Source organism: Anabrus simplex, chromosome 8, assembly GCF_040414725.1.
Source record: "Anabrus simplex isolate iqAnaSimp1 chromosome 8, ASM4041472v1, whole genome shotgun sequence".
Classification (NCBI taxonomy): domain Eukaryota; kingdom Metazoa; phylum Arthropoda; class Insecta; order Orthoptera; family Tettigoniidae; genus Anabrus; species Anabrus simplex.
Genome location: NC_090272.1, coordinates 245970416 through 245987604, shown reverse-complemented (window position 1 = coordinate 245987604; position 17189 = coordinate 245970416). Strand labels below are relative to the sequence as shown.

Below are 17189 nucleotides of genomic sequence, written 5' to 3'. Positions count from 1 at the left end.
AATAAGCTCACATGAGATGCCGACTGACTGCCTTAGGGAGTCGGGTTATTTAACAACGCTCAGTGTTGAGTTGCTAATAAGCTCACATGAGATGCCGACTGACTGTGTTAGGGAGTCGGGTTATTTAACAACGCTCAGCGTTGAGTTGCTAATAAGTTCACATGAGATGCCGACTGACTGCGTTAGGGAGTCGGGTTATTTAACAACGCTCAGCGTTGAGTTGCTAGCTGTATAGTCTACTTCATTGCCATAGCAAGATTCTCCTGGCCTAGAGACATCATTACAAGCATCATTTAATACCTTGCAACTCCGCCTGGATACGGTTGTCGGGTGAGTCCACAAGATTGTGCAGGTACATCACATCCAGGTTAAGCCACTCTCTGCGGATTTGATCACGCAGTTCCACCTTTTGCGGGGATGCTGTTGTCGGCATTTTACACTCTGTTCCAAAATGTCACACAGATTTTGCATGCCAATCTAGATGTAATAGGGTGTGGGAGTGTTCATAAAACCATCCAGCCCGATGAACTTTGCTTGAAATATTGGGGTATCAGTAGCATACTCATCATGCAGATGTGACTGAAAGGCAACACCTGATCATCCAGAATGCTGGTTTATGTTAGTGGTCACCTCATGACCTTGCACACATCCATGATGGCCTTTGATGCGCTGTGTGGTGTGTGTCATTAGAATACATGCAAAAATGGGATTCATCAGAACACATTACATTCCGCCAGGCAGCTAATGTTCACGTTTGATGATTTCTAGTCCATTGAACATGCCCGGCTTTATGTGGCTGTGTGAGAAATGGCCTCTTACGAGATGACCAACTCCAAATATTCATTGCCTGCAGTTCCCGTTGCACTGTTCTCTCGCTAACAGGTTGGGATGGACTTTCATTTACTGACTGCAGCAATTCCTGTCGGGTTTGGAAGCAAATATGATTCACTAGCTGTGAAATGCGGTCCCTATCAGTCAGGATCTTTTTCCGACCACAGTTCTTATCGTTCTGTGATGCGATTTTATTTTACGTATTTAAATATCACACGAGAACTCGTTCACTTCCTTGTATAAATTACTTTATTTATACTGTTAAGTCACAACACACAATTACACACACTAGCAAGTGACACTGTAACACTTGATAGCGGAGTACCCTGAAGTCGATTCTGACAAGTACAGATATCAACAATATAGACGCGCGCACTATAACTTACTCGCAGTCCATTACTTGCCTTCAAGTCCAACCTGACTCAGAGTCCAACACTCGCTGAGTCCTACACTGACTGACTCCTAAGAACTGACTAGACTTGACTGACAACTCGATATATATACTATTCGATCAACCATCTAGAATTATCGATTTCTGGAAGGGTTCTTACAACACTCTAATGGAACACACTCGAAACATCGATCGACCAGCTAGTCGAATGGGTAGTCAAACTTTTCTTTACTGTTTACCAATACACATGGAAATCTCAACAACATTCATAATGTGTCTACATGTATCTGGATAATAAAACCGTACAGTAAGTTTCCAGAACCCTTCATATATATAAAATTATAGTACAGTAAGTCTAACATACGTACATTATGGGATTTTCTACCACTTTCGACCATATAGATTTTGAGCTTAAACTTACACACAATACGTATTTGAGGTTATTCAAATTTATACTACATATTTACAGGGAAACCATGTACTAATCATGTTTAACATTTAAGATAATTTAGGATTAAATAAACTATAATTAAAATATATTAAACATAATAATAATTGAAGGTTTTACACCAATTACAATGTCGTACCAACGACATTCTGACGTCGTGTTTCATGGCCACGTGTAGTACATCTCTGCTTCTAGACACGCTGAACAGACCACTGCGAAATAGCAACAAATCCAACTACTTCACGTACCGTATGGCCATGGGCATGACCAAACACAATTGCCCCCTTTTATGCCACACTGTCTCATCCTTAGTTCTATTTATGTTGACATATACTGTCCGCTTGAAACATTACTGATTACTACTTGCGTAGAGGCAGTGCGCATGTGGTTGAGCTCAGGACTCGTTCGCTGCTTCATCTGTGTGTGCGCACTAGCCTGCTATGAGCTCTTCATCACACTTTTACAACAACAGACAACATACATACATACATACATACATACATACATATATACATACATTATCATTATAGACTGTTATGCCTTTCAGCGTTCAGTCTGCAAGCCTCTGAGAATTTACTAAACGTCGCCACAATCCTCGATTTGCAACTAGTGTTGTGACCTCATTTATTTCTATACCTCTTATCTTTAAATCGTTAGAAACCGAGTCTAACCATCGTCGTCTTGGTCTCCCTCTACTTCTCTTGCCCTCCATAACAGAGTCCATTATTCTCTTAGGTAACCTATCCTCCTCCATTCGCCTCACATGACCCCACCACCGAAACCGGTTTATGCGTTCAGCTTCATCCATCGAGTTCATTCCTAAATTAGCCTTTATCTCCTCATTCCGAGTACCCTCCTGCCACTGTTCCCACCTGTTTGTACCAACAATCATTCTTGCTACTTTCATGTCTGTTACTTCTAACTTGTGAATAAGATATCCTGAGTCCACCCAGCTTTTGCTCCCATAAAGCAAAGTTGGTCTGAAAACAGACCAATGTAAAGATAGTTTCGTCTGGGAGCTGACTTCCTTCTTACAGAATACTGCTGACCGCAACTGCAAGCTCACTTCATTAGCTTTACTACACCTTGATTCAATCTCACTTACTATATTACCATCCTGGGAGAACACACAACCTAAATACTTGAAATTATCGACCTGTTCTAGCTTTGTATCACCCATCTGACTTTCAATTATGTTGAATTTCTTCCCTTCTGACATCAATTTAGTCTTCGAGTGGCTAATTTTCATACCATACTCATTGCACCTATTTTCAGGTTCCAAGATATTAGACTGCAGGCTTTCGGCACAGTCTGCCCTTAAGACCAAGTCGTCAGCATAGGCCAAACTGCTTACTACATTTCCACCTAACTGAATCCCTCCCTGCCATTTTATACCTTTCATCAGATGATCCATGTAAACTACGAACAGCAAAGGTGAAAGATTACAGCCTTGTCTAACTTCTGTAAGTACCCTGAACCAAGAACTCATTCTACCACCACTTCTCACTGAAGCCCAATTGTCAACATAAATGCCTTTGATTGATTTTAATAATCTACCTTTAATTCCATAGTCCCCCAGTATGTCGAACTTCTTTTCCCTCGGTACCCTGTCATATGCTTTCTCTAGATCTACGAAACATAAACACAACTGCCTATTCCTCTCGTAGCATTTTTCAGTTACCTGGCGCATACTGAAAATCTGATCCTGACAGCCTCTCTGTGGTCTGAAACCACACTGGTTTTCATCCAACTTCCTCTCAACAACTGATCGCACCCTCCCTTCCAAGATGCTAGTGAATACTTTGCCTGGTATACTAATCAATGAGATACCTTGATAGTTGTTGCAATCCTTCCTGTTCCCTTGCTTATAGATAGGTGTAATTACTGCTTTTGTCCAATCTGAAGGTACCTTACCAACACTCCATGCTAGTCTTACTAATCTATGAAGCCATTTCATCCCAGCCTTCCTACTATACTTCACCATTTCAGGTCTAATTTAATCTATTCCTGCTTCCTTATGACAATGGAGTTTATTTACTATCCTTTCAACTTCCTCAAGCATAATTTCACCAACATCATTTTACTCCTCCCCATGAGCTTGGCTGTTTGCAACACCACCATGATGATTTCCTTTTACATTGAGATGATGTTCAAAATATTCCCTCCACCTCTCCAGTGATTCCCTGGGATCTATTATGAGTTCACCTGAATTACTCAAAACACTGTTCATTTCCTTTTTCCCTCCCTTCCTAAGATTCTTTATTACTGTCCAGAAAGGTTTCCCTGCTGCTTGACCTAGCCTTTCCAGGTTATTACCAAAATCTTCCCATGACTTCTTTTTGGATTCAACAACTATTTGTTTCACTCTGTTTCTTTCATCTACGTACCAATCTCTGTCTGCCTCGGCCCTTGTTTGGAGCCATTTTTGATAAGCATTCTTTTTACGTTTACAGGCTGCTCTCACTTCATCATTCCACCAAAATGTTCGCCTTTTCCCATCTTTACACACAGTTGTTCTTAGGCATTCCCTTGCTGTTTCTACTACAGCATCCCTGTATGCCACCCATTCACTTTCTATATCCTGAACCTGCTTACTGTCTACTGATCGAAACTTCTCACTAATCATATCCATGTACTTCTGTCTAATTTCCTCGTCCTGGAGATTTTCTACCCTTCTTCGTTTACAGACAGATTTCACTTTCTCTACCCTAGGCCTAGAGATACTTAGTTCACTACAGATCAGATAGTGGTCTGTATCATCGAAAAATCCGCGAAAAACTCGTACATTCCTAACAGATTTCCTGAATTCAAAGTCTGTTAAGATATAGTCTATTATGGATCTGGTACCCCTAGCCTCCCATGTTTAGAGGTGAATAGCTTTATGCTTGAAGAATGTATTCGTAACAGCTAAACCCATACTAGCACGGAAGTCCAGCAAACGCTTCCCATTCCCATTAGCTTCCATATCTTCTCCACATTTACCAATCACCCTTTCGTATCCTTCAGTTCTATTCCCAACTCTCGCATTGAAATCGCCCATTAGCATTATTCTATCCTTGCTGTTGACCCTGACCACGATGTCACTCAATGCTTCATAAAACTTGTCAACTTCATCCTCATCTGCACCCTCACATGGTGAATACACAGACACAATTCTTGTCCTAATTCCTCCCACTGACAAATCTACCCACATCATTCGCTCATTTACGTGCCTAACAGAAACTATGTTGTGTGCAATGGTATTCCTGATAAAGAGCCGTACCCCAGACTCTGCTCTTCCCCTTCTAACACCCGTCAAGTACACTTTATAATCTCCTATCTCTTCCTTATTATATTCCCTTACCCGAATATCACTTACTCCCAGCACATCCAGATGCATCCTCTTTGCTGACTCAGCCAGTTCTATCTTCTTTCTTCCATAAGCCCCATTAATATTGATAGCTCCCCATCGAATTCCATTTCGTTCGCCAAGTTATTTCCAAGGAGTCCCTCGCCTGTCAAATGCGAGTGGGACTCCGTTACTCCCATAGGTCCGAGGCTTGCTTAAAGTGTTCTGAGCTCGGTAAATTCATGAAGCAGGATGCTGTCCTACTTGCACATAGTCCAAGTGAGGATCTCTCCTCTAACGGGTTATGGACCACCGGTGAATTGTATAGTCCTAGCCGCCTGAGCACAAGGAGGGCCAGGACTCAGAATATGTCCGAGATGCCCACTCCCATTCCATAGCAACTGGTATCCTGACTCTCAGGACTAGGCCACTCAGGCGTTGCCCATGGTTCACGAACTAGGACGTGACTACAGTAACCCACAAACATGAACCATAACTGATGGTTATGAATTTCATGTTTTTGGTCCGTATTGAACTGAGAATAATATATAAGTAATAATAATAACAACGTAAACGTTTCCACCTTTTCAATACTACAATATATTCACAAAATTACAAATTACACGGTACTAGTTTCGACCCATCTAGGGGTCATCATCAGCCGTATTGGAGCAAAGATCATTTAAAATAACATTGTCTTAGGATTTCGCCACAAATGATCTTTGCTCCAATACGGCTGATGATGACCCCTAGATGGGTCGAAACTAGTACCGTGTAATTTGTAATTTTGTGAATATATTGTAGTATTGAAAAGGTGGAAACGTTTACGTTGTTATTATTATTACTTATATATTATGAACCATAACAACAGACAAGACTCAACTATTTTGCGCAATTTAAATAAAGGTATCCTAATTAATATTTTTGAAGCCATTTATGTAGAAATAGATCAGAAATCAAGCTCTAATCATAACTTAAAAGAAATTATAAAAAATACTGCTGTTTTGTTAGAAGAAATCATCAAATAGCTTCCCAGAAAAATAAACAAAATGAAACTACTAATAACATGTCAAACCTCTCTACCTGCTCAACAGTTGCCCAGCCTGGCAACTGTAACAACCTCCATACTTAAAAAATACTACAACTACTTCTTTTTTTTCTAAACTCCTCAAGAAATGGCTTGGAAAATCTTCAAGCTTTACTGGCGAAACTTGAACATTCGTATTCCAACACAAACTAAACCTCTAAGATCAAGTACAAATTAATAGCTATAAGAAGATATTTTAATTTATTCAATTTTAAAATGCCCAAAATATCATCTTCTATGATTGGAAATCACTATTACAAGGACACAATATACTGGAACTATTGTGTTTCTTATACACAGTGTTCCAAAAAAATTTTAAATGATCTAATTTTAGAGTGTCTACTTGTTAACTTTGCCATGTATTCTTGTATCTTGTCCTTTCATTTGGAATAGAAAAAGTTGTATTTCTTCTAAAAGATAATACAGTATTATTGTATTGAAGAAATGGACTCTTCTCAGTTTGATTTTGAACACTCTGTATGAATTGTATATATACAGGGTGAGTCTCTGCTCTGCAACAAAACTCAGCAAGGCGACTGGAACAACTGTTTGTTAATTACGGTTTATCAAAGATGGAGGAGAACCCACATCGTGTTGCATTGCCCCTAGCAGCATACAGTACACCCTGTAAGACAAGGAACCCTCATTTAGGGTCGTATTCATGAACGAGACTTTGACTTACGTTGAGTTTCGTGGAAGTCTGTTTCATAGACGCAACTTTTACAAAGTAGACTCTGGCGTAAGTAGACTTTGGTAAGTTATGATGTGAAGAATTAGATATGAAGTTGGCAATGGAAGAGCAGTGCAGCGTCTTGCGTCACTCAAGGTTGTTTTCTTAATAAAACAGTAGAAGAAGAAGAAAGTCAGCTGTTTCCTGCGTTATAGATTGCATTGGACTCTAAAATCAATACAGTTAAATTTCTATTTCTCAACGATGGATGGAAAGAAAAAATTGCCAGCCTTCAACAACTACGAAAGGAAAGTGTTATTAGAACTAGTGAAAGAGAAGAAAGATATAGTCGAAAACAAAAGGACAGACAGTGTTAATATGAGGGAAAAATTAAAAGCGTGGGAGGATATTAGTGTAAAATTTTGTAGTGTAGCTAACACAAGCAAGAGAAGTGGAGAACAGTTAAAAAAGTGTTGGAACAATATTAAATTTAGATCTAGGCAACGTGAAATGGAGCAAAGAAAGGAAAGTATTGCAACTGGTGGAGGCCCTAGTGCAAAAGGTGACAAGGATGACAGTTTTCTGGCAATGGTGGAAAGTGTAGTACCTCACCTTAATCTGAGGATTCCGAGTAAGTTTGACAGTGATGGATTCATGGGTGAAGAGGAGGTGTTGTATGATGAAGTCGCTGAAGTACTGGATACATCCGGAGCTGAGAGTGGGCCTACATTACTGGCAGAATCATCAGCCGAAAAGGAAGCCACAGAAAGAAGAAAGAGTACAGGTATGTCTAAATGTGTGAATAAACCACGAACTGAGGCAGTGTCATATCTGCAAGCCAGGAGGGAACTTGATGTAGAGCAGATGAAAGAGCTTCACAAACTAAAGATTCAGCAGGAGAAGGAGTTCCATGCAGCGAGGATGAAATATCAAGACGAGGTGCATAAGTTGACTATTATGCAGATGAATGAACTCCATCAATTAAAAAAACTAAATACAACTAATAATGTATATATTAACCTAACCTGAAATGACTAACATTAATGAACACATTATTATTATTATTATTATTATTATTATTATTATTATTATTATTATATAAATGGGTACAATTATTATAAAATAGAATTTAGGGCATTAATAAAGCAATTTTATGAAGCAAATGATATTACATAATTGTGGTAATCCATTTAAGAAAGGGTAATGTTGTTATTTGAGATGCCACAGAACACTTTTAGTTAAAATATCGTTCTATGATGCGTCTTCTGGCTACAGCTCCCAACATTTGGGGTGTAGGTCGGTCATGATGTTCACCACCGTCATTCCCTTCATCAGGTTTTTCCAGGAGACCATGATCTGCAGCAATATTATGAAGTACAATGGTAGCCACAATGACCGGAAGTATGTTGTTTAATTTCAATGTAAACTTTCTTGATAAACACTGAAATTTTTTCTTCCAGCTTCCGAATGTTCTCTCTATTACGTTTCTAGCAAGAATGTGAGTGGCATTGTATGCTTCTTCAGCTGGTGTTTGAGGATTAATAAGGGGTGTCATCAAGAATGGCTTGCAAGCGTAACCGCTATCTCCAACGAGTAATCCACGTCGCTATCCCGTTTCAAATTGTAAACAAATCCTGCTGTTGTTGAAAATTCTATTATCATGTGTAGAACGTGGCCAACCCATCACAAAATCAATAAACTTCATCTCGTAGTTGACTATGACCTGACAGTTGAAACTAAAAATTCCTTTCCTATTACGGAAAACCTCAGCATGGTTGCCACCTGGATTTATTATTGGTACATGGTTGCAATCAATAGCTCCAACCACTCCAGGGAATCGGGATCTTTCATACACACGACGCGCATTATTTCGACATTCAGCTTCATTTGGGAACGAAACAAACTGTGGTTTCTTTCGGTCTAATAACACACATAATATATACGCTCCCAGAGGTCCTAATTTGAACTGAGAACATCGTTCAGTACCCTGGAAACACGGCTTCTGCCAATTTTTCATAAAAAGATCTTGTTATTTAATACTTAAAGAACGCTCAGTCTGCTAAGTTAGAGAAGACATATGTTTTATTACGCAAAACACTGTCTGAAGTTCTCTCATGTTCTTTTTTAGTACTGAAAGTTGTTACGTCTTTTGACTGTTTACGTTATTTTAATGACAGCCATTTTTAACCAGTAGAAAAATGGTTTCTTAATTCTTGGACCGGTTACTCTAATACTCAGTGAATGTTCAGCAAGAAAACCTTTTATACATATGTTCTTACAAAATTAAAATTATGCTCTTGGACTTTTATGATAGTGAAGCATTGGTTTTTTTGTCCTCGGCTTAATTTAATCTGCTCGCACGTGATTTAATGTTTTTAGATTCAGAGGACTTTTATCAAGAGGACGTATATTCAAAGTTATAAGACTGTTGGTGCTATTTTTAGGTTTAAGCCATAGGTTAATGTTTATGGATCTCGTTTTTAATTAGGTCTTGCCAGTTTTGTAAAATTTGTGTGTACTTTATGCATTGTTTATTGTAACCTTGTCTATGTATATTTTTCTTACTTTTGGCTGATGATGATGCACACCAGCATCGAAACCGGTACTGAGTATAATGAAATGTAATAATTTTTCTTATAACATTATATGGTATTGAATAGGTGGACCTCTCTTGTTGCCATTAGAAGCTGTGGAAATACGTAGAAATTCTAACAATTTCAACAGGGACACCAGCTATCAATTAAGTAATACCTGGTTGCCAGCCATTAAGAATATACATGGGTAGTTCCCTTCCCTACAGCCTCTGTGGCTCAGACGGCAGCACGTCGGCCTCTCACCTCTGGATACCGTGGTTCGAATTCCGGTCACTCCATGTGAGATTTGTGCTGAACAAAGCGGAGGCGGGACAGGTTTTTCTCCGGGTACTCCGGTTTTCCCTGTCATCTTTCATTCCAGCAACACTCTCCATTCTCATTTCATAGCATCTATCAGTCATTAATAAATCACTTTGGGAGTGGCGACCCCATCGTACTAATTGCCTATTATCTGCTTCATTCATTACATCTCTGACCCGGTCAATAACTGGAAAACAGGTTGTAGGTTTTCATTTTCAGTTCCCTTCCCTGTCCTTTCACTATTGTTATTTCGTCTGTTTCTTCGAAATTTGTACGTTCCTCGTCGCCAGATGTTTCATTTCCAGGCTTGTGTCAATGTCATATGTTACGTACACTCGCTATGTGAACTGCTTAGACTGATTTTGATGGTTCGGTCATCTTCTGCTTCAAACACTAGCGTTGTGCCACGCCCTGCGAGCCATCTGGTGGCGAATGAACGTACCATTTCTGCCTCTATTATAATATCTAAATTTTGCCTTTCTCATGGACAGTCGAGATTTCTTCTGAGGACGCAGAGCACAGTTCTCTGCAAAACGTAAAGAATTTCACCTTATTTTCTTGACACGGCATAAACCCAAAAACCTATACAGTATCATGTCTATAAGTACGAGCCGTGAAAGCATCAATGGCAAGATTAAATCCTTGTTGTTGGTGTAGTTAGTGGGGTTAGTTTGATTATTTTGGAAGAAAATGTTTTTCAGTTTTCTCTTTATATCGATTCTTAGTTCATCTTGTTTGTTTACTGGCATTTTGTTAATGGCTAATTCTGATTCTGTAATCATGGTGGTGGCTATGTTAAGTGCGTTCAAATTGGGCCAGTTATGTTTGGGTCCTTTGGCTAAGATTGAATGCTCATCTTCACTCAAAGATATCCCAGGTAAATTTATGACTGGTGGGTGAAATTGCTTGCAGTCATTCGTAATTTTATTGCTACTTTTAGTCTGCCTATTGTGGGGTTTAGTGTTTTTTAGTTTGTCCAGTTTTTTCCTCCAAGTTTTGCTGCTTCTTGGATAATTCGTTGAATAATTTATTATCTACTTGGTTTTGAAGAAGATTCCATTGTCCGTTTGAGAGTAATTTAGTCACTGCAAGTTGAGTTTCGTATTACCTATGATTTAAGAAAGATTTTTTTCTTATATAAAACTCTAATTTCTTCTCTTAACCAATTTTTTTTTTTTTTTTTTTTTTTTTTTTGCTAGGGGCTTTACGTCGCACCGACACAGATAGGTCTTATGGCGACGATGGGATAGGAAAGGCCTAGGAGTTGGAAGGAAGCGGCCGTGGCCTTAATTAAGGTACAGCCCCAGTATTTGCCTGGTGTGAAAATGGGAAACCACGGAAAACCATCTTCAGGGCTGCCGATAGTGGGATTCGAACCTACTATCTCCCGGATGCAAGCTCACAGCCGCGCGCCTCTACGCGCACGGCCAACTCGCCCGGTCAAATTTTATTAGTTTTGTTGTGAGTTTTAATAGTTTGAGGTGAAATGTGACATTTCTTTATGCTGATTTTGAGGAGATTTGGTGTTCAATCAAGAGAAATACATTATTTTTGAAAATCAACATCCTTGTGCAAGTTGGCTATCCTTAATTTTAGGCCTAAATACTGATAGGCTTTTAGTTTTGCCTGGTAGGCTGTATCATTAAGGGTTATATATATATAGAGTAACCTATCTCTCTTCCACAGGCGACATTGGTGAGTACATTAACCTCCAGAATTGTATTAATTGTATAAATGATGCATTCTTCTTATAACTTGTTAGTTACAGATTATTTGAACTAGTTATCGATCTCGCGTTTTCTTGACTGATGTTTTTATGCGGCTAGTATGGCAACGTGCATACGTGGCCGGACTTGTGATTCTTATCTCCTAGGTAATTTGAGATAGGGTATAGTAGCAGAGAACTTTTGCTTGAGTAAACAGTCAAAATCTGTCCAGTCGTGGTTGTGATTGTGGTCTTGAGGAACAGTGTCTTATTGTCCAGTGAGGATTTATCGTGGAATGTTGTCCATGCCATGCAGAATTTGTATTTTGAGGTGATGTTTAATAATAATGTATCTTGTAGGTGACACTCCTGGCACTTGACCGTGAACTGAAGTTCCCTCTTCTCCTGTCAGTTAATTTGGTGACTGCTACACCAATCAAGTCTCCACCAAAGACAGGTGGTGCAAGTCATGCACAGTTTTTATCAGAGGACTAGTGAGCTATGGTTTGTATTTATTATTATCATTTTGAACTGTATTGTAGTGAAAATAAATGTAATTTTTTATTGATATTTCTTTTAGATACATGTTCATAAACATAGCACAGTTTTTCCTTTTGACTGATATACAACTAGTTCTTTTTATTGTAAAGGTGACTGTAAGTAGAGACATTTGAGCACATTGTTATATAAGTGCTGATATGTGCCTTCTGCATATTATGCTATTTTTACAAGAAGTAAGTTTCATGTTGTTTCATCTTGTGGTTAGTAATAATACCTATTATATCACATTCTCAAAATTGTACTAAAGGAAAGAGACTGTCAGTGTGTTCTTTTGTTTCTGAGCTAATTTTTCTCCTTTGTGACTATTTTACGCATAGATTTAATTTAATCATTATGATGTAATGGTTCATGTCACTTTATTTTAGTGTTTTTATTGTAATAACAAATAAATAAATGTGTAAAAAAAGTTTATATAGAACAAAAGAAAGAGTACCTTATGCTCTGTATGTATTTGTATTTGAATTGAACAATAATGAATGCTGTCAAAGAATTAACACATTGTTTGTAGTTCTTTAAGCTGCAGGCAAATGGAAACTTTGGAGTTATTCCTAGTTGCTGAGAAAATATGGTTACCAAATCAAATGTTCTCTTCTTTATGGTCTGGATGATGCTGTACGAATGTTTCTTTGTCTGCATTAGATGAATAGTGCTACTTTCAATGAAGCATTAACAGAATTTGGATTTTCTGGATTGGACTTGATTTTCATTTTGTTTGTATATTTCATTTATTAGATTGATTCTATTTATATGACATGATTTATATTTATGCAGACAAGATCATGATTCAATAGGCTTCATATATTTCTTGCATTTATCCCCTTTTTCAAAACATTTTGGTGCATCTTTTAGTAGGTTGTTTCCTCATTGACCCTTTGGAAGAAATCCCTTTGTATGATGAAACAGAATTTGACCTTTTATGATTGAAAAATTAATGTAAGAGGAAATCATAGATCATCATCATCATCCTAAACCATCTCCAGTTTCCCGGGTGTGGTATATGAGCCTCCTCCATCTCATCCTGTCCTTGTACCATTCTTCCTCCACCAACTTGTCTCAATCATGACCTCTTAGCAGTACATCGTTCTTAACTAAATCTATCCATTTCCTTGGTGGCCTTCCCACAGGTCGTCTTCCTTCTGCTTTTCTGTCAAATTCCTTCCTTGCAGTTCTGTTTACTGGCATCCTGTTTATGTGACCAAACCACTTCAGTCTTAATATCTGAATCTTATTGAGGAGAGAATCATCTGTTCCTATTTCTTCTCTAATTTTCTCATTCCTAATCTTGTCTTTCCTGGTTTTCTGGATCATAGTACGTAGGAATTTCATTACAGCTGCCTGGATTTTGGAATTATCTCTATTGGTCAGTGTTGTGGTTTCGAGACTTTATGTAAGAATTGGTGTATAATAGGACTTGTACAATGTCATTTTTGTTTTCATGGTTATTTGCTCATCCCACAGCAGGTGTCTTACCTGGTGGTAAAATTGTGTTGCCTTATTGATTCGATTGTTCACCTCATGTTTTGATAGATTGTCATTTGACAGAAAGCTACTCAAGTATTTGAAAACTGGAACGCTGTCCAGTTGGGCTTCATGTAACATGACTATTGGTTCTGCTCCTTTCCCATAAGTGCGGCCAGTATCCAGTATTCGGGAGATAGTAGGTTCAAACCCCACTGTCGGCAGCCCTGAAAATGGTTTTCCCTGGTTTCCCATTTTCACACCAGGCAAATGCTGGGGCTGTACCTTAATTAAGGCCACGGCCGCTTCCTTCCCACTCCTAGCCCTTCCCTGTCCCATCGTCGCCGTAAGACCTATCTGTGTCAGTGCGATGTAAAGCAACTAGTAAAATAATAATAATAATAATAATAAACTAGCTCCTTTCCCATACACTTTCATCACCACCGTCTTGGTCTTGCTGATGTTTAAACCATATTTCTTAAACTCCTCATTCCAGCTTTGCATTCTCTCTCTCCCATTTCCTCTTCTGAGTCACTCCAGATTGCAACATCATCTGCAAATGTGAAGTCTGTGATATGTCCATGTTCTTTCCTTTTAATAGATTTAATTACTACATCCATTACAATAATAAATAGTCGTGGTGACAATGAGCCGCCCTGCTGCACTCCTCTCTTTGTTTCAAACCAGTCCGACAAACCACATCCTACTTGAATACAACTTCTATTCCCACTATATAACATTTTCACTTTGTCTATGAGGCTGTCTCGCACTTGAAGTTCTTTCATGCATTGCCAAATTCTTTCCCTTGGTTCACTGTCGTAGGCTTTCTCAATGTCCAAAAATATTAGAAATGAAAGCTTGTTCTTCTCCCAGTATTTTTCCATTAGCATCCTAATTGCCAGTACCAGGTCTGTAGTTGACCTTCCTGGTCTGAAACCATACTGCTCTTCTTCCAGAATTGGTTCAACAATATTGCTGATTCTGGTCTCTATTATTTTTTCCAATATTTTCAGGACATGAGACAGTAGTGTGATACCATGATAATTAGTACAGTTTCGTCAGTTCCCATTCTTGAACAGAGGTACAATGATGCCCATCTTCCAGTCCTCAAGAATAGTATTTTCCTCCCATATCTTGTTGAGCCATCTGTAGAGCCATTGGATTCCTGGAATTCCTGTCGCTTTCAGCATATCTGCACTTAGTTCATCTATGCCCACTGGCTTTCCTTTCTTCATGCTCTTGAGCGCATTTTCAACCTCAAGCCATGTAATTGGTGGTTCAGTTGTGGTTCCTCGACTTGGCTCTCCTCTATCCGTTGTTATGTTTTCTGTATCTCCATTCAGCAACTTTTCAAAATAGATCTTTAGTTCCTGTTTAATTTCTACCTCTTCCGTCCGTCATCATGTTCTATTGCTTTTGTGGTCTCTTGATCCCTTCGCTTGTTTTTCACTACTCTGTATAGCAATTTCATATTTCCTCTACTGTCCTCTTCCAGTTTGTCTGCAAACTCATTCCATTTCTTCTCTTGTTCTTCCTTTACAATGTTCTTTACAGCAAGTTTCTTGTTCCTGTATACTCCTTGGAGTCTTTGTATTTCTTGTTCATTGTGTTCTTGTCCCTGTTTTTGTTTTTCCTTGTCCAGTGCCTTCTTTATTTGGTTTATTTCTTTCATCGCCTGTATTCTACTCTCCTCTCATTTTGTTGTAATCCACGATCCAGCTGCATAGGTTAGTATGGGTTCATAATAGGTTGAATATAATACTTTCTTACATTTTTTCAGGACATCTTGTTTCCACAAAATACCCCTTACACTCTGGTAGAAGCTGTTTGCTTGTTGTTTTCTTTTCCCAATTTCCTCAGTTATCTTTCCATCTTCTGTGATCACACTTCCCAAGTTTTAACCACTTCCAGAATTTTACCATTCAGTTTTATTTTTCCTCTTCCTTACTTCCCCTTGTCATCACTATTGTTTTACTTTTCTCTGTGCTTACTTTCATCCCAATTTTTTCTATCTCTTGATTCCATACATCTACTTGTTTTTGCACTTCCGTTTCATTCTCACCCCATACCACTATATCATCTGCAAACAACATGGCTTTTGTTGCCTGTCTTCCCAATCTCTGTTTAATGTTCTTATGAATTTCATCAATGACTATGATGAATACTATAAGGGATAGTACACTTCCCAGTCAGAGACCATTTTCAATTTTAAACTATTTTGTATCAATCAAACAATCAATCAATCAATCAATACTCATCTGCATTTAGGGCAGTGACCGAGGTGGCAGATTCCCTGTTTGTTTTACTAGCCTTTTCTTAAATGATTTCAAAGAAATTGGAAATTTAATTTCTAAGAATTAATATTTGCCCCTTGTCCTCTTGAATTCCAACTTTATCTTCATATCGTGATCTTTCCTACTTTTATAAACGCCACTCAAACTTATTCGTCTACTAATGTCATTCCACGCCATCTCTCCGCTGACAGCTCGGAACATACCACTTATTGAAAGTAAGAAACTTCATTTTGTTTCGTATTGAACTGGGATTATAGTAAATTGAAAATGTTAAAGGTCCACCTTTTCAATACCATGAATGTTTATTGATGTGTATATATATCACATAACGTTTAAAGAAGGTTGGTACTACTTTCGACGCTCATTGCGCGTCATCATCAGCCAACAAATCAATTGAGCAAAATGAAACACATGATAGCACCTACAAGACAAATGTTAAACTGTGACTAGTTGAAATACAAAACACATGACAGCAAATACAAGGATTAATGTTGAAAGTTAAATTGTCAAAAGTTAAAACAATGAAAGCAAAACAGAGAAGGTAACAATAGTTAGGGTATGATACACGAGAAAATAGTCCAGCTTGAGGTTTGTAGAACATAAGGTGTATCTATATACAACATTTAAATGCACCTACTAAGGCAAATTTTAAATGTAACATTAAAATGATGAGGGTATGTTGCGTATAACCATCTAAAACATACGACAGCACCTATAAAGTCACTGTTAGTTTATAACCAGTTGAAATGATGTGGTGCGTCTGACTGTAAAATATAACATTTTGAGAAGGTATCCCAGTTGTTGAGTCTTGATAAACAAGAGAATAGTCCTGCTTGAGGTGCATAGATCATAAGGCAACATATGTTATCAGTGTTCTCTTAAGTTGTGGTGATTAACAGGCTTAATTCAGGTGGTTTCGAAGTCAACAATGTGGTCGTGTGAAGATCATAATTTGAATTAACGTTACGATTCCCAGTTCAGTATGGAAACGTGGAGACCTGACGAAAAGACTGAAAGCCAAATCAGGCGTGATATAAATGTACATAGCCAAAAGAAATATAAGGGAAAGGAGGCGAACTCACCTTGGCAGCGTGATGGCACAGATGTTGAAAGGAGAGGAGCTGGGCTAATGAAGAGAGCAATGATGGAAGCCGAATACCAGAGGGAGAGTGAGGGGAGTGGAAGGGGAAAGAGGAGGAGCTAAAGCTGAGGAGTAGGGCTATGGTGGGGCAGAGGGATGAGGTAGTGGGGGTAAGTGACGGGGATGTGTATTGCACATGGCTTGAAAGATAGCGCTAGTGTTTGGAAATCTGATATTTTTAAACAAGTTAATTAAGAAATTGAGAAGGATATTAGGCTTATCAGAGATTTCATTTAAGTTGAAGTTAGGATTGAAGTATTGATCGAAATGGATAAAACAGTTTTCGATTATATTCATGAGAGGCCCTTTATTGGCCATTTGAAGGATCTCTAAAGCGTGTTCAGTGTTGGTAAACTTGTGGTTGGAGTCAGAGATGTGTTG

General features: G+C 38.4%; 1 protein-coding gene across 1 annotated transcript in view; it reads left to right on the top strand.

Moving 5' to 3' along the window:
• The window catches only part of gcl (germ cell-less), a 320949-nt gene extending 308524 nt beyond the window's left edge, over positions 1 to 12425 (top strand). The window contains exon 10 of the mRNA XM_067152237.2: positions 11715 to 12425. Coding sequence (XP_067008338.1) covers positions 11715 to 11849 — 135 coding nt within the window. The 3' untranslated portion in view covers positions 11850 to 12425. The remainder of the gene's footprint in view (positions 1 to 11714) is intronic.
• The last annotated feature ends 4764 nt before the right edge of the window (positions 12426 to 17189 follow it).